The sequence below is a fragment of the Callorhinus ursinus genome, unplaced genomic scaffold (genome assembly GCF_003265705.2).
Source record: "Callorhinus ursinus isolate GAN/ISIS: 27379988/994484 unplaced genomic scaffold, GSC_fseal_2.0 scaffold20, whole genome shotgun sequence".
NCBI classification, from domain to species: Eukaryota; Metazoa; Chordata; class Mammalia; order Carnivora; family Otariidae; genus Callorhinus; species Callorhinus ursinus.
The window spans coordinates 7,583,959-7,610,947 of NW_027397082.1; the positions used below are offsets into that span (position 1 = coordinate 7,583,959).

General features: G+C 37.8%; 1 protein-coding gene across 2 annotated transcripts in view; it reads right to left on the reverse strand.

The window, feature by feature from the left end:
• Positions 1-13,889: 13,889 nt before the first annotated feature.
• NHLRC2 (NHL repeat containing 2) overlaps positions 13,890-26,989 on the reverse strand; it is a 59,308-nt gene continuing 46,208 nt past the window's right edge. Inside the window, exons 9-12 of one of the 2 annotated variants that reach the window (XM_073904174.1) lie at positions 25,673-25,879; positions 24,324-24,543; positions 21,229-21,329; positions 13,890-17,146 (exon numbers count right to left, since the gene is read on the reverse strand). In XM_073904174.1, the coding sequence (XP_073760275.1) occupies positions 17,135-17,146; positions 21,229-21,329; positions 24,324-24,543; positions 25,673-25,879 (540 nt within the window). In that variant the 3' untranslated portion in view covers positions 13,890-17,134. Of the gene's footprint in view, positions 17,147-20,601; positions 21,330-24,323; positions 24,544-25,672; positions 25,880-26,989 lie in introns of those variants that run through there. The other variant, XM_025880726.2, reaches the window with a different exon arrangement.

Consider the following 26,989-nt stretch of genomic DNA (forward strand, 5'->3'; position numbering starts at 1 on the left):
GAGCACGAGAGGGAAGAGGGTCAGAGGGAGAAGCAGACTCCCCGCTGAGCAGGGAGCCCGATGTGGGACTCGATCCCGGGACTCCAGGATCATGACCTGAGCCGAAGGCAGTCGCTTAACCAACTGAGCCACCCAGGCACCCGATCCTTTTAATGTATTGTTGGATCCTATTAGCTAGGATTTTGTTGAGGATTTTGGAATCCATATTCATCAGGGATATCGGTCTGAAATTCTCCTTTTTGATGGGGTCTTTGCCTGGTTTGGGGATTAAGGTAATGCTGGCCTCACAGAATGAGTTTGGAAGTTTTCCTTCTGTTTCTATTTTTTGAAACAGCTTCAGTAGAATAGGTATTATTTCTTCTTTGAATGTTTGGTAGAATTCCCCAGGGAATCCATCAGGCCCTGGACTCTTGTTTTTTGGGAGGTTTTTGATCACTGCTTCAATCTCATTACTGGTTATTGGCCTATTCAGGTTGTCAATTTCTTCCTGTTTCAGTCTTGGCAGCTTATAGGTTTCCAGGAAGGCCTCCATTTCATCCAGATTGCTCAGTTTATTGTCATATAGTTGTTGATAATAATTTCTCATAATTGTTTCTATTTCCTTAGTGTTAGTCGTGATCTCTCCCCTTTCATTCATAATTTTATTAATTTGGGTCCTTTCTCTTTTCTTTTGGATAAGTCTGGCCATTGGTTTATCGATCTTTTTAATTCTTTCAAAGAACCAACTTCTAGTTTCATTGATCTGATCTACTGTGTTTCTGGTTTCTAATTCATTGATTTCTGCTCTAATTTTAATTATTTCTCTTCTAATGCATGGCTTAGGCATCATTTGTTGCTTTTTCTCTAGTTCTTTAAGGTGTAGAGTTAGTTGGTGAATTCCGGATTTTTCTATTTTTTTGAATGAGGCTTAGATGACTATGTATTTCCCCCTTAGGACCGCCTTTGCAGTATCCCATAGGTTTTGGACCGATGTGTTTTCGTTCTCATTGATTTCCATGAATTGTTTAAGTTCTTCTTTGATTTCCTGGTTGACCCAAACATTCTTGAGCAGAGTGGTCTTTAGCTTGCAAGTGTTTGAATTTCTGCCAAATTTTTTCTTGTGATTGAGTTCCAGTTTTAAAGCACTGTGGTCTGAGAATATGCAGGGAATAATCTCAATCTTTTGGTATTGGTTGAGACCTAGTTTGTGACCCAGTATGTGGTCTAGTCTGGAGAAAGTTCCATGTGCGCTCGAGAAGAATGAGTATTCTGTTGTTTTAGGGTGAAATGTTCTGTAAATATCTATGAGGTCCATCTGGTCCAGTGTGTCATTCAAAGCTCTCGTTTCCTTGTTGATTTTCTGCTTAGATGATCTGTCCATTGCTGAGAGTGGAGTATTGAGGTCTCCTACAGTTAATGTATTGTTATCAGTATGACTCCTTATTTTGGTGAACAGTTGGCTTATGTAGATGGCTGCTCCCAGGTTGGGGGCATAGATATTTACAATTGTTAGATCTTCTTGTTGGATAGACCCTTTAAGAATGAAATAGTGTCCTTCTGTGTCTCTAATTACAGATTTTAGTTTAAAATCTAATTTGTCTGATATAAGAATTGCTACCCCAGCTTTCTTTTGAGGTCCACTGGCATGGAAGATGGATCTCCATCCCTTCACTTTCCGTCTGGATGTACCTTTAGGTTCAAAATGAGTCTCTTGTAAGGCCACAGTTTTAAAGAAAATCTTTTCCTTTGGGGGCCTAATGTGATCTTTAAAGGCTTCCTTCCCTTTCGGTCCCCCTTTCCCCCCAACAGAATCACAATCTCCAAAGGAAGATCTTTTTAAAAGGAGGTAGGCTCAATAAATGCTCAGGAAGCTTCCTTGCAGGTCAGTAGCCTGCTGTGGGTCACGAGATTCATTTGTGATAGTGTGAGGCTAGGAAAAGGCAAGCTAATAGTCCTTTGACAAGGACCAAGTCTCTGTCCCCATTTTAATCTTTAGTCTGGTTACCATATGTTGTTTCTGAAGGATTAGTTAATTAAAAGACCTTATTTTCAGAACAAGTTGAACTGGCAATATGCCAGAAAATAAGAAAAAAAAATTAAGTAAATTTGTCGACTGCAGAAATGTCTCAAAAAATGCTTCATAAGTTTTTGATAAAAATTTTGAAAAATTATTCTGGAATGGGAAGACAATATAGATTTTACTCCAAATTCATGAGCACTTAACTCCCAAGAAACGAATACTCACAATTCTTTCAGAGATCATACTTAAAGATCTACTGGTAATAATGAAGTCAGTGCCTGTGAGTTGGACACCTCTAAATCCACTATATTTTGTTTAGGCAAAAGTTAAAACAGTAAGTGCATACTACCCAGTTAGAATTCAGTATTGCTTTGCTGGTATTTTTTTTAAAACAATAGTAAAATACTTGCAGAGTTTATTTCGATAGTTACTGTATAAATTTCCCAAGGGTGCTGTAGCAAAGTACCACAAACTTGGTGGCTTGAAATGACAGAAATATTTTCTCTCCCAGTTCTGGAGGCTGTAAGTCCAAGCTCACAGTATTGACAGGGCCAAGCTCTCTCTGAGGGTCCAGAGAAGGAGCTGTTCTGTTCCTCTCTCGCTAACTCTGGAAATCCTTGATAGTCCCTGGCTTATAGATGCATGACTGCACCTCTGACTCTGTCATTACATAGCCTTCTCCTTGTGCATCTCGTGGTCTCTGTGTCTTCACGTGGCCTTCCCTCTCTCCTGTGTCTGTGTCCAAATTTCCTTGTTTTATAAAAGTACTGGTCTTCGGATTAAGACCACTTTAACACATTATGATCTCATCTAAACTAACTGTATCGCAAAGATGCTATTTCCAAATTAGGTTATAATCTGAGGTTCCAGGTGGATGTGAATTTGGGAGGTCCACTCTTCAAACTGGTATAGTTCCCATCTCCTTGGATCAGCTGCTCTGTCCATAAAATGGGGATACTGTTGCTTGTTCATGTTTGGTTTTAGTGTAATAAATATAAGACTCAGTCTTTTGAATCTTACTCCTGAGATCTAGTGAGATCGGAAGCCAAACATCCTCTGGAATTATTTTTATGTAACCTAAAAATTACTAGGCAAGGATTTTTTTCCCTCATGTCATCTAGCATTTCCCAGAACATACCGTGGGAAACATTAATGTCAAGTAGAAATAATACAACTAGAGCTGTAAGTAGTGTGATCTGAATGTTTGTGTTCTTTCCACCCCTTAAATTCATATGTTGAAATCCTAATCCCCAAGGTGATGCCTGGGAAGGTGCTTAGGTCATAGGACAGTAAGTAAAACTTTTGCCTTCAAGTCCTAGTTCTCTCTCTCTCTCTCTCTCTCTCTCTCACACGCACGCACACACACGCACACACCCCTACTTCAAACCCTTGAATGCCAGGTGAGATTTTGGCTTCAGGAGGCCTGTTTTGGAATTTCTGCTAGTGCAGCTTAACATTTTCATTAGTGGTTGGATGAAAGCCTTAGGCTTTGACGACATTAGATGATGCACAATGGCTTTGGAGATGGCTAACATCGAAGTCATGAAGGAAGAGTCTCACGAATGCAAGGCAGGGAATGATGGTTCTTGCCCAGAGGACAGCACATGAGGATATGGGAGAGAAGACTGATTTCTGGAATGACAGTGTGTGGAACTCTGCTGATCAGCTCCCCAGTGAAACTGGCAAAAATGCTTGAAAAATCCCCCCAAAACCATTTAAAGCCTCTGGAAATGGTCCTAAGTTCAAACAGTAAATGAAGAAATATCTGTTGAGAAAATCTATGCAAACTTGGTAAAATGTTGAGAGTCTGGCGTGTCTGAAACAAGACTGCCCTCTCCCTCATCCCGCCAGCTTAGCAAAGTGAAGACCCCACTCTGGACAGCTGTGGCCATGAACATGGGCTGCCTGGCCCCCAGCTCCCACGTGGAGGGCTCTCTTCCTGGGAGGAGCAGGAACTCAGTGTTTCCAACTCCCCAGCTACCAGTTGCTGAGGCTTTGTCTTGGCAAGTATGGTCAAAAGGTGGGGGCTTTCTTGTTTGGCCCAGCCCCTGTTCGGGGAATAGAGACTGGACCTTGGGAAAGGTGATTGATGAGAACACTGGAATCCGGACTGTCCTTATCCCTGCTCTTGAGGCCGTGGTCCCATGCCAGAAGAGGCAAGCCGAGAGAACCTCAGGCTGCTGCTGCCCCCCACCATCCCTTGCAGGGAGTGCTCGGTCCCTCGAGCCAAAATGTCACTGAGAAAGCAGCTTGCCATCCTGGCATTCCCAGTTCCAGGGCCCTGGCTCTGAGGTTTTGCCCAGGGGAGAGAGGGGAGCAGCAATTGTAAAAACAGCTCATCTCTTCCCGGAGGAACTGATTTCATTTACAACAGAAAGTGAAAAAGTTCAAATATAAAGGCACTTTCAAGAGCAGTGGAGGTTGTGGTTAAAGGCAATTGACCCGTGATTCATCAATTTCATGAACAGCTAGACTACAGGCTGGCTAGTTTGCGGGACAGAACAGAGGAATATGAGCTCGGGAGGAGCCCTTCTGGGGTCCGAACAAACACCAAACACTGACCTCAGAAACTGTTCCTTCAAAGGAGCCACAATTTGACTGAGTTCATTTGTGCAGCAATTTACGCCCCAGTAAACTGTTGAAAACAATAGAGCAGTCAGCTGGAAATTGGAAGAGTTTAACAGCTGGGTGTGGTCAGTGAAAGAGAGGAAGGGGTCCCTACAGATACTATAGTCACCCCAGGGTGACTGTAGTCCAGCCAGTCACTAAAACAGGCAAGTAACAATAACAACTGGGGGGGCCCGTATCCAGAGTGGCTGCAGTACGTTATCTAAAGTGTTCACTTTCCAACAAAAAAAAAATTACGAGGCAAGCAATGAAACAGGAAAGTATGACCCACACAGCAGAAAAAAAGCAGGCAACAGAAGCTGCCTGTGAGAGACAAGATGTTGGATTTAACAGAAAGAGACTTCAAAATAGCCACTATAAATATGTCCACAAAACTAAAGGAAAGCGTGATTATCAAAGTAAAGGAAGGTATGACGACAGTGTTGCATTACATAGAGAACATAAGTGAAGAGATAAAAATTGTAAAAAAGTGAATGGAAGTCTTGGAATTTAAAAATATAACTGAAGTTAAAAATTCACTAAAGAGAATGAGAAGACAAGTCACAGACTGACATTCTGATAAAGGACAATTATCTAAGAAGTCAACAATAAGAAAATGAGAAATCTGATTTTTAAAAGGACCAAAGATGTGAACAGACACCTCACCAAAGAAGATATACTGGTGGCAAATGAGCATATGAAAAGATGCTCATCATCACATGTCATCAGGGAAAGGCAAATTAAAGAAACGAGAGATACCGCTGCACCCCTATTAGAATGGCCCAAATCTAGCATGCCAACACCAAATGGTGATGGAGACATGGAGCCACAGGAACTCTCATTCATAGCTGGTGGGAATGCAAAGTGGTACAGCCACTTTGGAAGACAGTTTGGCAATTTCTTAGAAAACTAACCGTGTGTGTGTGTGTGTGTGTGTGTGTGTGTGTGTGTGTGTGTATTTTATCACATCCAGCAATTGTACTCCTTGGTATTTACCCAAATGAGTTGAAACCTTATGTCCACACAAAAGTCTGCACACAGATGTTTATATAGTAGCTTTATTCATAGTTGCCAGAACTTGGAAGCAACCAGGATGTCCTTCCAGTTAGATGAATGGATAAATAAACTGCGATACATCTAGATAATGGAATATTATTTGGCCCTAAAAGAAATGAGGTGTCAAGCCATGAAACGATATAGTGGAATCTTAAATGCATACTACCTATTTGGGAGAAAGAAACCTAGCTGGAAAGGCTACATATTCTGATTCCAACCATATGACATTCTAGAAAAGGGAAAACCATGGAGATGGGGAAATAATCTGTAGATATCAAGGGATAGGTGGGATGGAAGGGTGAATAGGCAGAGGATTTTTTAGGGCAGTGAAACTATTCTATATGATACTATAATGGTGGATACGTATCACTATACATTTGTCAAACTATAGAATATATAACAGCAAGAGTGAAGCCTAGTGGAAGATATGGGCTTTGGGTAATAATGATGTATCAATGCAGATTCATCAATTATAACAAATGTACCACTCTAGTGTAGGATATTGTTAGTGGGGAAAGCTGTGCATGTGTGTGAGGGGTAGCAGATATATGGGAAATCTCCGTACTTTCTGCTCAATTTTGCTGTAAACCTAAAACTGCTGTAAAAAATCAAGTCCATTAAATTTGCCAGAGGCTCGACAGCATATTTGAACTAGCAGAAGAAAGAAGTTAGTGAACTTGAAGATAAATCAATAGAAATGATGCCAGCTGAAGAACAGAGAGCAAAAGGAATGAATAGAAATGAACAGTACCTCAGGGAAATGGGGACACCGTCAAGCACATCAACAGGATAACTGGAAAGAGAAGAGAGAGAAAGGAACAGAAAAATTATCAAAGAAATAAAAAATGTCCCAAATTTGTTGAAAAATAATATCCTGCACATCCAAGAGATTAAGCTCAAAATAGGATAGAAACAGAGGTGTATGAATAGATACATCATGGTAAAAATTATGAAAGTCAAAGATGACAGAAAAATCTTGAAAGCAGTAAGAGAAAAATAATGTGTTACATGCAAGAGAATCCCAATAAGATTAGCAGAAAAGATAGAGGCCAGAGGCAAGGAGAATAACATATTCAAAGTGCTCAAAGACAAAAACTGTCAACCAAATAGAGTTAGTATAGAGCCCACAAGTTAAAGCTTTAGTAAAGCATTAGTAAAGGTCCACAACAAGACTGATCTCATGTCAGATCGACTTGCTACAAGCCTGGGAGTTTCCCATGAACTCCATGGGTTCAGTAATTCACCAGAACAATTCACAGACCTCAGGAAAATATCTAAATGAAGAGACATGTAGGGTGAAGTCTGGGAGGATCCCAAACATAGGGCTTCTTTGCCTTCTCCCCATGGAATCAGCGTCTCTCACCCTCTTGGCACATTGATGTGTTCACCAACTAGGAGACTCCACCAGTTGTGTCCAGAGTTTTTATTAGGATTACATTACATAGGCATGATTTACTGAACATTGACCATGTGCTTGAACTCTAGCTCCAGCCCTGCCTTCTCCTCCTCGGAGGTCAGGAAATCAGATTGATGTCATGTAGCTCAAAGCTTCAACCCTCTAATCACATGGCTAGTCCTTCAAACTGTGATCAGCCCCCATCCTGAAGCTACCCAGGGGCTCACCAGGAGTCATCCTTAGCATAAACTTAGACATGACCCAAGAGGCTCATAAACAACAAAGACACTTCATCACTCAGGAGATTCCAAGGGTTTTAGAAGCTCCATGCCAGGAACCTTAGGCAATGTCCAGGCAAATTCTTTATTATACAACAGTCATGGCATGCCATTCTTTTGTTTTTTTAATTTTTTATTGTTATGTTAATATGCCATTCTTTTTATATGTTGCTAGATTCAGTGTGTTAGATTTTTTTTTTCCAGTTAGATTTATTTTGTCGAGGATTTGTACATCTGTATTCATAAGAGATACTGGTTTGTAGTTTTCTTGTGACGTGTTTCTCTTGTTTTGGTACCAGCCTCATAGAATGAGTTGGGGAGTGTTTTGCTACTTTTTGGAAGAGTTTTGTGAAGAATTAGTATTCATCTTGAAACACTTAGCAGAATTTACCAGTGAAGCTATCTGTTCTTGGGAATATTTTTGTGGGAAGTTTTTAAATTACTAATTCAATCTATTAACTTGTATAGATCTTTGAATGTTTTCTATTTCTTCTTGAGTCAGTTTCAGTCAATGTCTTTGTGGGAATATGCTCATTTTATTAAAGTTATTAATATTTTTCATTCGTAATCCTTTGTACTTCTGTAAGATTGGTGGTAATGTCCCCCCTTTCATTTCTGCTGCTCTGTATCACTGTTCTGGAGATGGGAGTGGGGATAGAGGCCTGCTTTGGGGGAGTGACACCCGGGCTTTGTGAGGAGGGCACTGGGTGGGGTGGTAGCCTCTGGTCTTTCTGGTTTGCATCTGGCGTGGAACCTCTGCCCTAAGTGAGGTGGGCTGAGAGTGTCCAGGGTCCCAGTATTCTTGGCTTGCCATGCCTAGAGTAGAGCCTCCACTGTAGGAGTGGCCATGGGTGAAGGAAGGGAGACCCTGATTTCTTGCATGCACCTGGAATTTAGCTTTTTCAACACCCAGGTTGGGGAGATGAGAATATTGGCAGCCTGCCTTCCTGGGGGAACCTCTGCAGCCCTCTCCTGGGAACCAGGGAAGAGGGAGTCTGAACTTCTTGGTCACACCCACTGGAGTGGAGGTTCTGTCATACTGATCTGGGGGGGGGGGGGGGGAGTGGGTCATGGCTCTAGTGTCACAGATTCTCAAGCTTTTTACCTAGATTTAGATTTTCTTGTATAAGTGTTTCTTCATTTGCTCTATGCCCTTGGAACAATTTATAGGAATTTTAGATGGTTATTTATAAACAATTTTTACCAGTTATGGTCGTTCAATGGAGAGAGGGTCCTCAGAACTCCTCATGTGATGTTCTGGAAGTATGCCTAATCTCTACTATTAGCTGTTCTTTTCATAGAATGCCCTGCTTAATTCTTGACTTATGGCTTCAGGTGGCCGTGAATGGCTCAGAAGGCTGAGGAAGAGAACCTAGGAGGCATATATGTGGGGAATTAGTATTGATCTGAAGACAATGCTAAAATATGAAATGATTAACTTTGAAAGGAGAAGGTTAAGGGTGTGAAGAGCTAGTATATATGTTCATTGAGCAACAAACAAGTGGAATGCTTTATAATGCAGAGCAAGGTACTTAGACACAAGGAATCCTCTCCTTGCAAGGTTGTTAAATAATAGAATGTACTACCTATAAAGGTTGCAGAATTGCATTTTAAAACAGGCTAGACCCTTGTTTTTAGATCTCATGAGTGACTAAAATGCAACTTTTCTATCACCTCATTCATTATGATAAAATCTGACAGAGGCACTTTATTAACACAAATTATCAAAATAACTTCGGTGTTGTACCTCTCACCTACTACTCTGAACCACAGCGAAACACCCAAGAATATCTTACAGTTTGTAATAGCAAGGTGCAAGTAAACCAAATAAGGTTCTGGGCCACGTGGATGATTATTTTTTCTTCCTCCAGGAAGTTAAACAAATAAAAGCAGCTGTCTTTTCTACTTGCTTCCCTGCAAGGCTGACTTAGGTGTGTTGCTGCCCAAAGACTAGGGGCACAGAGTAAACAGCCTCGTTAGATCCCTTGCAATGCTTGGATTCTTAGGTCATGTCAGCTTCCTGAACTTGGGTAAGCTATTGTTTTTTTTCCCCTCTCCAGGAATGGGGAGATAAACTACACTTCAAATATTTACCCTCCTTATCTTTCTTGTTCTAATAAGGGACTCGGTTGTGCTGCCGTTTCCAACGAAATGCCTAATATAGAACTAGTTGAATTTAAAGAGGTAGCTGTTATTTAATGAGATGATGCTTTTCAAATTAAAATCTTAAAAATATTAGGGTCAATGAATGCTCTCTTGTGTTGGCAGGATTGTGGAACTTGACCTTTCCACTCTAAGGGCAAATCAGTGTTTTCTTCAATAAGAGGAAGAACAAACAACAGACACAGTGATAATGTCTAGCAGTTTCTCTTAGCAATAAAATGAAATTAAAATATGCGGGGCATAGATTTAAATTCTAATTTGCAAAGTTTAATTTAACTTAACTACTTATTAAAGTTGTGCTCTAAGCTTGCCTGGAACTTGAGTTTGGGGTCAAAAAAGGGGACACTACAACTGGCCCAATATACACACCCACAAATGATACACACTAAATTATGTATGTAGGCCACAATTATATATATATATATATATTTATATTTATATTATACATATATATCCATACATACACACACACACATATAGTGATATATCCATAGTTATTATAACTAAACCATACCTAGATCTAGATAGATCTATATCAAGGAACTCGAATAACTGAAGTGACAAGGAGATATATTTCCCAAATTTGGCAAGCTGAACCTTGCCTTTTGGCACTGGGAGTAAGCCCTCATCAGAATCCAGTGATGTGGCAGTGCTGCTGATTTGTTTTCAAGAAGGGGAGAAGCCCCTCAAGATAAAGAAACAGGATTGTTTCAAATCAGTTTTAAAATCATCAGGTGTTAGTGAAACTAGGATGAGAATTTTTTTTTCACATTAATGAATATTATAAAGTGCTAAGGCATAAGCATGGTTTGAAGGTCATGGGAAATGTCTTTAAGCTAAAAGTGAAACCCTACCTGAACATAAAAGAGGTCACTTAAAGTGCTTTGGCAAAGAGCAAAATGAAGTACAGTGTGCGTTCCTGTGAAAAATTGATGTCTTATCTTAGTTTCACTAAAACCTGATGATTGAAAAACTGATTTGAGGGGCTCACTGCCCTCCTGGACAGCAATCAGCCGCACTGACACGTCACTGGATGCCAATGAGGCTTGCTCTCTAGATGGACAGGCAATTTCAGACTGTGGGAGTTTGGAGATACATTTGCTTATCATGCCGGTCATCCAAGTTCCTTGATTCCTTAACAGCTGACAAGATTAAGAATTGAGCACAAAATATCCTCAATGTCTAGATGTACTCCCTGTGTCATGAAAAAAAAATCACGTAATAAAGAGCAATTTATTTTTTGGAAAGCTGTTAAGTTCAAGGTCACGAATCTGTAAAATAGCACGATGACTGTATGTTGGATAACCCATGATTTTTTAAATAAACCTCCATTTAAACAAATTTTAAAAATATTCTAAATGAGGTTTTATATACATAAAGAGTATTTCAAATATTTTTGTGGCATATTCATTAAGAAAAAAAAGGGATGAATATCCAATTTTCCCCCCCTTAAGATTCTTTTAAGTCTGGGTAATTTCTTACCCAGTTAGGAGTTCAAAAAACAATTGAATTAGCTAGAGAATGGAGTTGCACAACGTTATTTACACTAACAAGGTTGCCTTTGGTGAGATAAAAGTGTTCTAAATAATTTTCTCAGTCCTATTAAAACTCTGTGTATTTTTAAATGTACGAAAATTTATTTTTAAATAAACGAGTTGGTTTATAGGGATGGGTTTCATCCTAAAAAAATAAAGTCCCAGGGTGTCAATAACAAATTATTATTATTTTGAAGTAAAGCTAAACAAGCAGATTTTCCCCTGTGTATTCCAAACTGCATAATCTTCAAATGGCTCAGAACCGAAGTCTTTGGGTTGAGTTCCCCACGTGGGAAAAACACATCAACTGTCTTTGAGTCTCTATCTGAAGACAGACCTCTCTTCACGGGCAGAAAGGTCCATGTTCTCCATGGCACGAATGACTCCATGGAGTCATTGGAGTATTCACTGGTTGTGAGTCACTGGGCTAAGTGCTTTTCTAATGTTATACAATGATTCCGTGAGGTAATAATATCTGGCTTAACAGATGAGGAAACAATGTCAGTGGAGAGGAAGTAACTTGCTCATGATCATTCTGTGATTAAGTGATGGTGTCAGGTCAGCTGGTACAAGGTTGGTGTGTTCTAGACAAAATAATAAACCTTGTGACAGGTTTACTCTCGTTTGCATGATTTCTCTTCACAGAGTCTAAAATAACCAGTATAGGCTTTTTTTCCCCCTCCCACAAATATTTCTATATTCAATCCTGTTTCTCATATTACTCTTCATTACCCTTCTGCTTACATTTTTCAGGATGCACACACAGCAAGCAATGTGATTGTGGGAAACACAAGTAATCCTTTTCTCACTTCAGTTTACTTGAAAAACTTGTAATATTGTAAAATTCCAAACAGTAAAAAAAATATATAGGGTAAATAAATACGAATCCTTCCCTATCCCCTATATTCAACTCTATGCAGTTATTAGGGTTTGTCGTATCCTTCCATTTATCTATTCCTTTTTTTTTAAATCCCTATACATATGCAGGCAGTTCTTGCTCCAAATAATTCTGACGTGCCCAGCTTCAGTTCCAACAGTTTCAATAACACCACTCCCTCAAGAACACTGTTCTAATTTCAGCTGCAGGGATTATTGACTATAATCATCTAAGTACAAACTTCACTGTTAGCTCTTCAGTCCACAAATCACTGTGTAATAACAGATGTGTCCCATGATCAGTGACCAATAATGTCACTTCTTCCAAAGTCTGTTGGTGACTGGTCGCTGTGTGTGATTGATTGTACACAGACAGCAAAATGTGTAGTTGTGGTGACTTCTTGTCGGATAACCAAAAGAGGGATTTGGCCATCAAGACAGGAAGTCCAGCAAAGAAACGAAACATGTACACACTGGAAGTGACATTTGAGTTGAATGTAGGTGGAGTGAGAGCTGGCCTTGGGAATGCTGTTGTTATTTGATAGACTTGATGTGTACCCAGGGACACTGATGGAGGGTGACTTGAAGTCCATGAGGAAGTGGCTGTGATGAGAAGGCTGATGTCCCAGAAGAAGTGATGATGGAAAAAACTTCACATTAAGGAAACCGTGGGAGATAGAGCACAGCATTGAAAACACGGATGAAAATTTTGGAAGCTGATCCAATCTTAGAAAGGCAAAAGATGATTTGCCTTTGAGAAAAATACTTGCTATTACAAATTTTATGATGAGGAGGAAGCAGGCACTGTTCAAATACTTTTGGTAAGTTTTCTTACAAAGAAAAGTTTAATTCTCAACATTCGTAAAGTACAGCGTGATAATATTAGCTTTATTTTTTCATTTTCTCATACTTTCATAATTCAGTGGGAGGCCTTTACTCTCTTATTTACCTTGTTTCAGCAATTACCCTTTTGGTTCATTTATTCATTCTTATCTCTCCTTTCAGGTACAATGCAAGCTCTATAGCAAGGACCTTGTCTGATGTGTTCATCACTGGACCTAGCGACATAAGAAATGCTCAGTAAATAGCTGAATGGATGGATTTGCATTTGATTTAGTGAAGTGAGCATCTTCTCATTGCTTTCTTTTATGAGCTGTATGCTCACATTCTCTGCCTATTTTCTAACGGGGGTATGTTTCATAGGATATATGATCTTCTGTTAACACACACACTTGAAATATATATATAGTTCATAGGAGCTCCTCATATGATTAATTTTATGTCCAATCTTATGTTTTGCAATACTTTTTCATTTTAACTTTTCATTTGTTCTCATTTGTTATACAGATGCCTAAAACTTTTATGTAGTCATACATATCAATCTTTCCCATTATTGCTTTTGGGTTTTAGGTCATACTTAGAAATGCCCTCCTCACCCCTGACACTATATTCTCTTTCATTTCTTCTGGCATTTTGTATTCTTAATTTTTATTGTCATTAATTCCTTTCAAATTCTGTAAATAGTGTTAAATGGAGATTTTTTTAAAAGATTTATTTGAGAGACAGAGTGAGTAGAGGGACGAGAGAATCTCAAGCAGACTCCCCACTGAGTGTGGAGCCTGATGTAGGGCTCAGTCTCACAACGCTGAGATCGTGACCTGAAATGAAATCAAGAGTTGGATGCTTAACCACCTGAGCCACTCAGGTGTCCCTAGAGATCTTTTTTCTTTTCAAATGTTCCCCAAACCATTTACTGAATAGATCGCCTTTCCTAAATGCAGTTTTTATACTTATGATTTTAATTACTGTAATTATGATTGCATGATTTTATTTGCTTGCAGGGTTTTTTTTTTTTAAATCAGTACCTACACTCATTTCCCCAAAAGTTCAAATACTAAATTGTGACTTAGATTTGTAAGCAGTAAAATTATCTCATGGTGTATTTAAAACAGAAAGCATATTAAAAACAGAAACATGGCTTTAGAGAGAAAATATTTAATCTATTTCATAAAATAGTGCAAAGTTTTAGAAAAGAGGCATTAGGCATTAGTGTACAGTATAAATACATTCTTTTATAATCACACGTATTACACTTCTTTTGAGTTGGTAATGAAGGCTGATGCACACATTCATTCTATATGATCTTCTGTTAACACATGTACTTGAAAAAGTCACTGAAAATAGTCTTGAAATATATGCAGAAATAGTGTTGTAAAAATATATTAATCTGTCTACATGAAACACTTAAATATGCAGACCACATTAATTTTTAGAATTAGAGCATGAATGGAAATACCAGTATATGAAATTATAAATTGGATTTCATTGCATTTTTTATCTTTGGAGGAAAAAATAAATGTAATCAAACCTTTGGAATGACAGATATGAAGTCAGCACAGCAGACCAACTCTATTCTCAAAAATAAATCAACTTTATCCACACAAAAGACCGCAGAGTCTGAGTCTCTAAATTTCACAAATTTATGAAATGTTACAATTTGGGAGTGTATTATACATACATATCTCAAGCGCACAGAAAACTCTGATTTGTCTATAAACCACATGTAAAGTGATCACAGCAACGAAAACATTTCTAAGTTGGTTCTCAATGCGCCCTAACGGAACGTCAAACCTTTAAAAAAATACTAACCTAACTATTCCTAAAATATTAGGAAGGTATATTGCAAATTAGAGAGAAATTAATCTTTAAATCACATGGAGTACTGTTCTCCTCTGGAAACTGAGATCTCATTAGGAAGTCTAGAAAAAAAATGTACTGCAACAAAACCATCTGCTCTGTTATTTGTGAAACCATAGTTCCTCACTGAAACTTCTACAGAAACTACTGTTGTTTTTAAAGAAAGGGAAGTCTAAGGTGTGGAGAGGAAGTGGTAATGTATGTTTTACAGGTAAATTTGGATGATGAATATCATAGGCATGCATGAACAGCACATTTCAACCCTATACAAGCAAAAACTCGTTAGTTTTGAATGGTATAATGAACGGCGCAAGCAGCCCATCCTGTAGATGCTCACAGCACGATTGTAATGACCACAAATTCTAACAATAGATTGTTACATGGCAGAGTCCTTCTACATTTTCAGATAGGAACATGTCTATTTTTACCCTTCATTACCATACTTTATCAACTGTTTTGCCCTGTATACTTTAGCATATATTTCTCATGAGCATAGCACGGTAGATAATCATAAAAAGACTGTCTAAACTGGGCATATTTAAATCTGAAGGCCGATTTTTTTTCCTACTTCTCAGCATTATGAGGTCTCATGTCACTGTATTTCAAATCTTAGTATGTAACCAAGTATATTAAAACCAAAGGCAATAAATTGTCCATGTCATTCAGTCTCAAGTTTCAACATTAACAGATTTTGCTTCACTCTGTATTACTAAGAAACACCAGCTCTGTCAGTTGCTACTAAAAGAAGGAATTCGTACCATGCCCTGACAGTCACAAAAAGGCCTCAGTTTATGTTCGCTTAGTGTTTTTTAGGACACAGTTGCTGGTACAGGCAGGGAGGCCTATTTGGAAATAACTGTGATTCTTTCCTTTTGGTTGGGGGCTCTCAACACAACAAAACACCCCTTGGTGTACTTGAGAGCGACATGCCTCGAAGAGGGACACACCAGACAGTGGAGAACTCTAGGCAAACATTCCACAGCAAGGATGTAGAGTTCTCACTTTCCAGCTCTAACCTTTGAAAACAATTAAACCAAATCAGCACACAGAAAAATGGAAGGGTTGCAATCAGAAAAGCTGCCTAGCGCGGCCTCCTGGTCCGCTGTACCCAGGCCCTCTGTGGTCAGACTGGCTGCCGGGAGGCCAGAAGCAGCCAGGGGAACCTGCAGGTCTGGTGGAGAAGGGCCAAGGTTTCCTGGTCACGGAACACATGCAGGCAGATCAGTAAGCCCCTACTGTGTAATACTGTTCTTTTAGATTATCCTATTGCAAGGAAATGGGGAAAACAAACTTCTAATTATTTAGGACAAAACAGTGACTTTTGGTTAGCGTGAATTCATTTAAATAAACTATGTATGTGCCCCAGGAGAAAGAGGATTCTTGGTGATTAATAGTGAATTCTACTTCTGAAGTATGACACAATAGTTACTTTTTAAGTTGTACATTTCCTAATGGGTTTCAGGAATGGGATTTTATAACAATTAACACATTCTAATTAAATTAGCAGACTATCTAATGAAAAGATGTTTATAATCTTGTTCCTGGATGATCATGAACCACAGTGGTATATAAAATTTTACTTCGTTCCTGTCAGTACCTAACTCTAGAATAGGCTGATCTGGTGAAAACTTTACTGTAATAGAATCACATATATTTGAGTCACTGGGGTGGAGGTTCTCATTCCAGTGTCATTTACGAAGCAAGTAGGCAGAGAGCTTTATGTGCTTTATGTGTGTTAACAGGTTGGCCAAATATTATGCTTCTAGAACTCACTTTAGTTATTAAAAACAGAATGTTCTTAAATATGAAGATGTTTAGGGTCTGAGACAGCCTTGTGCTAAAAATTCAGTTATCCTTTATGACAAGGTCTTATAATTACCTTTTGAAGACCAATTAAAATAGCATTGTTGGAACTAACACTGAAAATCTACTTAATTCTTTAATACATCTGTCTGCCAAGAAAAATTCTGGATAATATTCGAATTTAAGAAAGAATGGTACATAAAATCTTTTGGAAAACAAAAGCATACAGACTGTTCCCAAGAGGGTAAAATGAAAAGTCCAAAGAGCTAATAGTTAAATGGATTTAACTTAAATTTAAAAAACAATCATCACTAGGACTTTTTGGATTCTTTGATTACTATTTACTATATATAGCTTTGAAAGACTGAGGTCTAAAAAACCCCGACTTTGGAGAGGCAGAGTGGTATGGTAGTGGAGCAGACTCATCCAGGCCCAGCCACTTCCTAAATGTGTGATCTCGAGTCTACGTAACTGCTTAGAACTTTGTTGTTTCAGTTTCATCATCGGGGAGATAAGGAAAAACAGTATCTCTCTCAGAAGGCTGTTGTAAGGATTAAATGAGTTAATGCATAAAAAGCACTTAGAAAAGTGCCAGGCACATAGTAAGCACTCAATAAATTCAGCTATTTGTATTACTTTATTTAAATACTTAACAGAGGCTGAAGAAAGCATTCACAGAAGTACGTACTCTTTCTTAATTCTGCAGTTTGTTTTCACTTTCCATCTAGGAATAGAGGTAGGAATTAGGAGACCTATATTCAGATAAAACATAAGTCACTCACTATTCACCTTTTAGTCACTCCACGCAATTGGCTGAGCAACAGCCCACGCCAGGCCCCACTCCAGCATCAGGCATTATTCTGAGAACTTGAGTTATGTCACCCACATTTTCACATCTGTAAAATGGATGTAACATCTACTTGTCTGATTCATAGGTTACTTTGAAGCTCAAATGAGGCAAAATGCATGAAGGCACTTTGAAGACTTTGTAAAGCACCATCAGTGTGTTACAGGAATGGGGTGTAGGGTCAGTATGTCTGGACCCTCTCAAAGGAAGTATATGACTCGTAGTCCTGGGTCTGTTTAAGAAAATTTTCATAAAACTGTAGGTTTCTAACTATAACATCATTTATAAAGTAGTAATATACTTTATTATAAAACTGTTTCTCTTCTTGAATCCCAGCTCCATGGAGATTATTAACTTATCAAATAGTTGGCTGAGAAGTATTTTCCTTTAGAAATTGTAGTTGCAAAGAAAATGTCAAGCTATGTGTTTATGGTCATAAATTATCATTATTAACTAAGTGAATAACTAGCAGTTCCATTAATTACTAAATACAAACACTATTGAAGCCTTACAGTGACCCCCATAAAACAGGTAGAAGAGCCCCACTGTATACGGTTAGAATCCTAGAGCCTGCAAAGCACATGCTCTCAACCACTATACCACATTACACTATAAAACCCCCAGAAGAAAAAGTCATGATCATTTCTGTCTTCACCAAATCACATAATTAAGAGAACCAACAGAACAAAGGGCTCCAAACTATGTTCTGATCCTTGGTAATAAGGATGACTTTAGAAAAGTTACATCAGTGCTTATAACTCAGTTCACTTTAGATCTTTAAAAATTGCTTCCAGTTTTCTTTTTCTGAAAATAACACATTGTTCACTGAAAAAAAAATACAAGTAGAATTAAAATATTCATGATTTCATCACTCAGGAGAACCACTGTTGACATAATTCCTCTCCACATATTTTTATGCAATTGTGAACTATGGAATTTTCTGATAATTGTTCTTAAACATGATGCCAAATACAATGGTCAGACTGAAGTCTTTTTAATTGGCAGATATAATAAACTAATAAATTTTGTGCAGGCAGAAAATTATTACTGATATATATTTTCAATATTTTCCTAAATTTTCCAACATGGAAAAACAAGCAGAGAGTAGGTTAGTTCAATGATATTAACTCAAAACTATCCTGCCTGTGAGAGAAACTTAGGTGGAAATTCTTGATCTGTGTTATCTCATCCACACATGGGAATTTTTTTTGGCTGTGTTAAGATTATAGCTTTCTGCAGACCCAATAATACCAGAACTATAGTATTAGAACAGTTAAGGAGAAATAATGTAATGTATGGGGATTAACATAACATAAAAAAAAAAACTTTTGTTCAGAACCCCCCCCCCCAAAAAAAAAACAGGTAAGGAGAAAACTGTTTGGTAGTCATTGAACTTTATCAAAGTTACACTTACGGGTGATTAAACTGTTAAGTTTTTCCTTGTGAATAGATTAAATATTTGCTTGAGGCAGCATATTTAAGATAAGCAAAATTCTTTTCAGGGATCATACTAATCCTGAGTATAAATTCAGGGAAAGAAAGTTCTACCACTTGTGAAAGGACATCACAAAGAGTGGTGGAAAAAGTGACAAAGCAGCACAATAATTTAGGTCCAAGATTCTAGGAATGATGTCAAAGTGTGTGTGATGCCACATTACTGGCACTTTAAGATGACTTATACTTACTCTTTCTAAACTATCACTGGGCATAATCTATACAAGAAGAGAAGCAAAAGTTAAAAAAACAATATGGAAGTCCTTATAGAAAGCAGAAGCCAGCCAAGGATCAAGTTTTTAAAAATAAACTTTCTAGTGCTTCCTCTTATGTAAGGGGTTTATGTTAGTCATAAGTTCTAGGAACCTATTTATACTGCTTTAGTAGGATTTACAAAAAATCATACTAAATCCATAGAAATAATATTTTTAATGTAAAATGGTGCAGACTGGTGACTGGGTAAGAATAAGAATGTTTAATAACCCATACTTTGCAAAGAAAAGTATAAGCTTAATACTAACTGAAAACTGTCTAGACAAAAAGAATATTACTAGATTCTGAGAAACATAACACAAAACTATATATGTGCTTGCATATTATATTGAAAAATTAATTATCAGGTATTTCTGAATTAGGTTAAAACTGCATATACTTCTTTCCCAGGGAGTGAAAATATTCTCATCATGTCCAACTGGAAATGAGAAGTATATTTCAAATGAGATTAAAACATGACTTCAGCCTATTCTCTGTAAAAGTATTAATGTTATACATCCCTTTATTACAGAATTCTTTTGTGGGAAGAAAAGGTTTATGAGGTTAATTATATATAATTTTAAACAAGACTCTTTTTAACTTTACATTTATACATCTCTTTAAAAATAGCTTTAGCAGGTTACAAATTGAATCAAAGTCAGTACTACATACTTCCTTACTTCAGAGGTTTAGGTAACCTGAGTAAATAAAGCTAGTATGTTCAAAACAATATTTCAAAAAGAAAAAGGGGCAGATGATGGTCCTCCAGAGATCACACTTCTAATTTGCTTTTGAAGGGAAAGACATATTATGCCATCTTGTCTATAAATATTTATTGGATATAGTTTACCTGACATTTTCAAAATTCTATAAGCTGCTTAAATCACAAACATATTGAATCAATTATAGTAAAACCAAGAATAGGCTTTTAAATAGTTATAAAGGGAAATGATAAAGAAAAAACTTTCAGTATCTTCTAGTGACAATTTCTTTATGGGTTAAAAATAACCCCAGTGTCATTAAATCCCTGTATGTTTCAGCCCTAATATTTTAAAGAGTAATAAATATATATACATATTAATAGCACGAAAGTGCTTCACACTAAAATTTTCTTTGAAGGCTTAAAAGTGATTTTTAAAAACATCACAATAAATGATCATAATTTAAGTTCTGAATACGGGAATCAAAAAACCCAAACCCCAACCAATCTGCATATCTTAGTGCTTCTAAGTGAAATTTAAACCTCTAAGACAGCATATATACCCATTGACTCAGATTCAGCTGTCACAATTGATTTTTTATCATAAATAGTATCACAGACAGTAATAGGTCTCAAAGTCCTTTTCTCTGTGAAAATTATAGTATCTCTGGGGACTCAAAGGAGTCTGTACATCCTCTGACATACTTTTTCTGAATAGAGTTATAAGGCATTAATCATGGTATGTTAAAATAGCAATTTATAATAAAAGTAGAAATTCTCTTTTAAATCACTCTCAACTGAGAGAATCACAGAAGAGAACAAAGAACATATTTACCACCCAGATATTCTAAGTTTCTACTGCGATGTAAAGACTTTTTTTTTTGTGTGTGTGTGTGTGTGTGGCTTAAACAGACCTTAGGGTTTGAGTGGCAGGTGTCCTGGATCTTGGGTTCTGTTTAAAGTTATTGTGAAATGTGTATATTCAAATGTGCTCCTTGATACTAATAAAGGTAGAAAAAGTTAGTTAAAATATTTGGTTTCATTATCAGTATTCACTGCGAATTATGTTCATGATAATATTCTAGACTACAGTGTGGATTTAAGTTTTGTGCCAAATAGCAGCAGGGATTACAAAATCATGGTTCAAATGATGGTCAGTGATTTAACTGGTACACAGCCAGAATGAAGGAATTTGTTTATACTAGATAAGTAAATATGGAGCATAGCTTTATTTTAAAACCAGTTGCTAGAACTGAGCAGTGGGTTCCTTGGTATCCAGAGGCAGAAATAAAGCTGCTTTTCCTAAGTTACAGTGATGATGAGGATGGAGGACAGTGGCTGTGTGGCGACTGGGTGGCTAACTGGCTTGTTAAAATCCATACTTGAGCTCCACTGGAGCGATGCACCCTTGGTGTGCACGGCTTATCTGTAAAGGCTGACTGAACAAAATTCCCTTCATCATACAGGCATTGCTGTCTGCGCTACAGTAATAAAGGAACACGCTGATAGATATCACGGCTTCAAGGGACAAGCAATCTCCAGGAATCTGCAGTGAGATCGCTGGCTGACTGGAAATGCTCTCTATTTCTCCAGAGGGTATCTGTCCTTGAAGAAGCCATTCATTGCCTAGAAAATACAAAGGTAAATTACTAAGACTGTTTAAGAAGACAAGTAGGTAATTAGACAAACCTTCTGAAGACTAAATTCATTCAATCAACGGATATTTACTGAAAGCCTCTAAGTGCCAGGCATTACGCTCTGTGTGAAGGACACTGACGGGATACAATGACCACCCATGAGGAGTTCCCAGGCTAATGGTCTTGATAGCAAACTATCAAAATTCTTCCTTTGAACACTGTAAATTGCAAATGTCTACTGAAACCAAACTGAATAATGCAAATATGTCTACAGATCCTTAATCCTTGAAATTAAAAATGAAACCTACTAAGTTCTATAAATAAACAAATAGGTCATTTTTACCAGATAAAGTGTTTAGGAATGCCTATGACAACTACAGAATAACCCAGGGTATACAGACTACGTACAACTCTGCGGTCACTTTCAAAGTCAAGATAATGATGAATTATTAAATATCCAAAGGTAAAAACCAAAAAATACATTTTTTAGAGACAAGTAACACCGCATATATTATTCAGATCGGCTCAACAATGTAAATACTAAGATTTTTGTCTGCCTCATTTTAATACATAACTCTTCTTAGATTTAAATATGTAGATTATAACACAAGTGTAGTAAACCATTAGAATTCTTTAAGCTTCTGGTATCAGAATTTTAAAAATTTCTTTATTCATGCAGTGCCTCCTCTCAGAAGGGACGTCTGAGTCATATTGAGGAAGGACATGTTTACACGGATATTCAGCTTAAAGAGGGGTTAGAAATCAAGAGCCAGCATCTGGAAAACACAGGACATGCTTTCCTGCCATCTTAAAAAGAAGACATGGAGCACAGTCTCATGACTTCTCAATGACTTTGGTCATCTGTACAAAACCTACTGAGTGGTAATGAAATTCTGTATCTACTTTTTGGCTTTTTTCTTTCTTTTCACCTCAGGATGAGTCAACAGACTCGGAGCACCTGCTTCTTCTTAGGCCTCTCCATCTCCCTTCCACTATATTGCTTCTAGTTCTCTGTTGATTCAAAACTCAAATTTGAGAAAAATATGTCAAGTCAGAGTAAGGAGAAAGTGAAAGGTGAAAATCTAAGGAGTTAAGTGAAGAGCTTTTAAACCATTATTTAAAAATTCTCTTTAAAATTCTTTGGCCTTCTTTGCTTCTGTATTGGGGAATATGTTTTATTTCATGTTTGGCTTTGCTACATAACAGATTAGTGGGAGACTTATATTTTAAATCAAAACAGGAAAATAATTGTGCTATTTTAATGTCCAATTCTAGAAATAAAGTCTTTTTAGATATTTTTCAGGTATATCACATGTGGGATTTGTGAAGTTATAATATGCCAGTGGGGCTTTTACAACTGTCTTTTTGGAGGGGGGACTTCAAATCTTCACGTGCTGACAACTTTATATAGACCAAAATTTAGTTAAAAATAGATGTTTTAAGTTCTTTAAATAATTGGCCAAGAAGAAAAACTTTCCTTTAATCATGGATGTAACAAATGTACCCTATAAAATAATTTTCAAAAACCTTAAATTATTAGGACTCTTGTCTGCAAGCTTATTTGCCCATGTACAAAAATGGAACCACTATTTTGGACAAGTGCTTTTTCTCTACAGACTCCTTCACCTTAATATTACCTGTATTTTGTATTCCAGTGGCTCATTATTAATCTGTGTGTTGGACCAAATAGACTTGAACATGTTAATTTGTCAATATCGTATTTTAAAAGTCAATCCACTGCTCTTTAGTTACAACAGAGAGATGAAATTAACAGTGATCGCCAATCGATGCAGTCCCTGCAGACTAAGAGACATGGCACAACAGTTAAGCCGACAGTTGAGGACTGAAGAAGAATGGCCAGGGTTTGAGTACTCTCCTGTCCACAGAGCTGGCTCCGAACGTCTTCCTCCTCCTCACCTGCAGAGCTCAGCCCTCTCCCTTGTGGTGGGCGGGGGTGGTTTCAGTCACCCCAGGGCCAGCCTCCCCAACTCTGAACCAGCAGTTCCTCCTGGCTACACGACCAAGATCTCTGGGTTCTCTTGGTGTGGATGCCCAGCGGGTAGCTGCAGGACAGCAGCGGCTGCCCTGAGAAAGTAGCAAGGTAAGAAGGCACAGAGCCTGGGACTGGGGAAGGCACAAAAGAAGTGTGTGAGAGGGTAGGAGGGGGGAGGCGGGAGGAAATGGAAGACTGAGAACATGTGAAAGAGCGTGGGAGACCAGGACAGAGGAAGGTCATTAGAGACAAGAAGTCAGCACTTAGTTCTGGACCGCTAATATTTTACTTTACAGTTGTCCACTCTATTAGAGGGGCTGCGAAGCACTGCTATCAAGCAAGCGGCAGGCTGATTCCTTCTTACACATTAATCAAGAGCACACAGCGCTTCAAATACACATTCAAATCTTTACACAATTTACAGTCACTGAATACTTTGAGAATAGACTCGAACAGGAAGTGCTCTTAGCTTAAATGACTACAAATTAGTAAGGACAAAGACTCTGCCTGCATTCTGATCATAGTGATTCATTTGTATTCAATTACATATCCTTCAACAATGGTTTGTTCTTCTACTTCGATGGCATGCTTTTAAGATACTTTTTTCGCATCCATTTTCTTATAGCAAGCAAGTAATGGGGCTCAGGTTCTACCTCTGGCATCTCTAAAGAAGAAAATGCAGCTTCAGGCTTAACTGGTAAATCAAGTCCTCCTTTTGAAATAAGATGAACAGCAACTGAAAGTTCTAAAGCACTTGACAGATGCAGATCTGGAAAAGTAAAAGTAGTAAAACCACCAAAAAACTGATTTGGAAAAAGCCTAAATCAAGTTACTTCAGTTAAAAGAGTACGTTTTTAAAAATACCCTACTCAAGGGAAAAATTAATTTCCTTCTTTAGAATGGACTCTGAGATTTAGATCACTGTATTACTGGAAGGTAGACTGGTAAATGCAATTTCATACTGGAACGTTTGCAAGATTATTCTCGTACCTTCAGCTGTTAGAAACCAACAACTGGGTACCCCTTCAGTCAGCTCTGCTCCTGATGGGAGGTCTAATCTTAGTCTGAACTGGAGAGTCTGGCCTGGTGATGCAGCCACTGGAGAAAGTCTAATGTTTGGAGCAGATTTAGGCAGTTTGGGCAATGTCTTTCGTTTCTCGACCAGGAATGGGCCATCTACCACAGCATTGTCAGGTCTGAAGACTGGGAGCTAGGAAGTAAGAAAATCTGTTAATTAAAACATAAGTACTTCATAGTAATTGTTAAGAGCTTATTTTTGAACCTCTGTCGATAAAACTTTATTGCCATTCTAGTCTGAATTAGAATTAGAAATGTGCTTACTTAGACATCCTTATAATTATAGGTTCAGAAACATATTTCACCCTAGCAAAAAGATTACTAATATTAATGAAACAGAACTAAGTTCATTGTCTAGGATGTTTACAGGTGGTAGGAAATTAAAGTAAAACTTTATTAATTTAAATGTAGGGGGTATAATTCCACTTACAATTTTCACTGCCAACTATAAGATGATGTCAAGAGAAATGACAGTTATGATGGCAGTCAGTATTTTTATTTTAAAATATATCTTGGGGGCGCCTGGGTGGCTCAGTTGGTTAAGCGTCTGCCTTCGGATCAGGTCATGATCCTGGGGTCCTGGGATCCAGCCCCATGTCGGGGCTTCTCCCTCTGCCTGCCGCTCCCCCTGTTTGTGCTCTCCCTCTCTCTCTCTCAAATAAATAAATAAAATCTTTAAAAAAAAATGTATCTTGGGAATTCCTAGAATTTTAGAAAAAAAAACTCGTCTTTTTCCCCAGCCAAATGTGATAATATCAAGAGGTAGCGTGAACGTTTTTGGAAACTATATCCTTATCTTTAAAAAATTGATTAGAACTCATTTAAGTTTCTTCCAATCTTATTTTCAACATGTTGAGAAATGTGGCTCCTAGGGTTTCCTTTGGGAGGTTACCTGGTAAGAGGTTAATGTGTTATCTTTGTTTCCTATGGTGAAGCCAAGAATCCTTAAAAAAAACACACACAAAACACCTGGACAACCCAACCCGTGTAGTACGTACGTATGTCTACACCCATACTTTTTTTTTTGACAAACACAGATGAAAGTTCAAATTCTCTCCAACTTCCAGTATCTTAAACATTCTCATCACAAATGGAATTTTTATTTTAACAAGAACAGGGCATTCTGGAAGAAGCATTCACTACCTACGTGTTTTACGTCCAACACTGGAGATGGTTTAATCAAAAGTGCCTCTTTCTGTGCTGTAAGGACTTTAGTATCATTCTTAAAATAATACTCTTTAACTTACACTTTGATTGCTTACCACAGAAATCGTTTTTGTTTCTAAATCCATCACTTTAATCTGATGATTATTGGTGTCTGCTACATATAACTGGCCATTCTCTCCAATACACAAGCCTCCTGGTTCATTAAAAGTTGACTCGGTAAAGCTGGAAGTGATAACGTTACTTGCGTCTCCGGTTCCTGCTAATGTTGAGCAGTTTTTTGTTTTTGGATCCACAACTTTAATCTAAAAGGAAAGAATAATGCAGTATATAGCTGAAGGTCAAGCTCTTGTTCATAGTATAGAAAAGTGTAGTGAAAAGCAAACCAGAGAACTTGACTGCCGTTAGCATTCTTACTAAATCTCAAAAAAATAGGCATTTCCAGCACACCTGAGTGGCTCATTGGTTAAGGGTCTGACTCTTGATTTCGGATCAGGTAGTGACCTCAGGGCTGTGAGATCGCGCCCTGCATCAGGCTCCGTGCCCAGCTTAAGATTTTCTGCCTCTCCCTTCGTTCCTCCTCCCACTCATGAGGATGCTCTAATAAATAAATCTTAAAAAAAAAAAAAAATTGGCATTTCCATATTTTCTTGAAAAGCCAAACATTCAAATTATAGTCTCAGGGGAGACACTCCATTCTGAGAGCTAAAAATGACATAAAACACCCAATTACATCTTATCTTCCAGCAGCAATCTTTGATGAAATTCTGGAATCAAAAAAAAATTTTAAATGTTATTCTTTTTCCTCACAATAAGACCCAGTTGAACTTTCTTCTTTTTCACGAGCATCTAACACTGGCTGAGAATTGGCTGCTTCTGTTAAACCTAATGATTTCCAATTGTGCCTCAATTATGTTAATTTATGGTGTCATCACAAGGTATTAACATTTTCCACTAGTTTTTATAGAAAAGAAAAATGCAATAAAAATGGCAACAATTGAATAATCCATGCAATAGAGACAAAAATGGAAATGCTGCTGAAAATGGAATTATTTGCTAGCAGGCACTGCAACTATGCAACAGCTCGAAACGTTCCTTTGTTAGTTGACATACTAATTTTCCTGTCACCTGCCGCCTTATTTACCCTGTCACTAGGCAGCTTTGATGGATCGCAATTCACGATTTTTTGCTGTAGTCACGGGGAACTGATTTAGTCCCTTCTCCAACTCCGAGTGCCATCGTATCCTCTTTGCAAAGAAAGGACTAAGAAAAGAACAGCAAAGGCCTATACATCGTTGTCAAAGACTGTTACTCCTCTCTATTTTAAAGTGGCAGTTGGAGGAGGCTCACAGAGCTTTCAGCTTTTTAAATGCCACAGATGAAAAGCAGGATAATCTAGAATTCTATTAAGACTC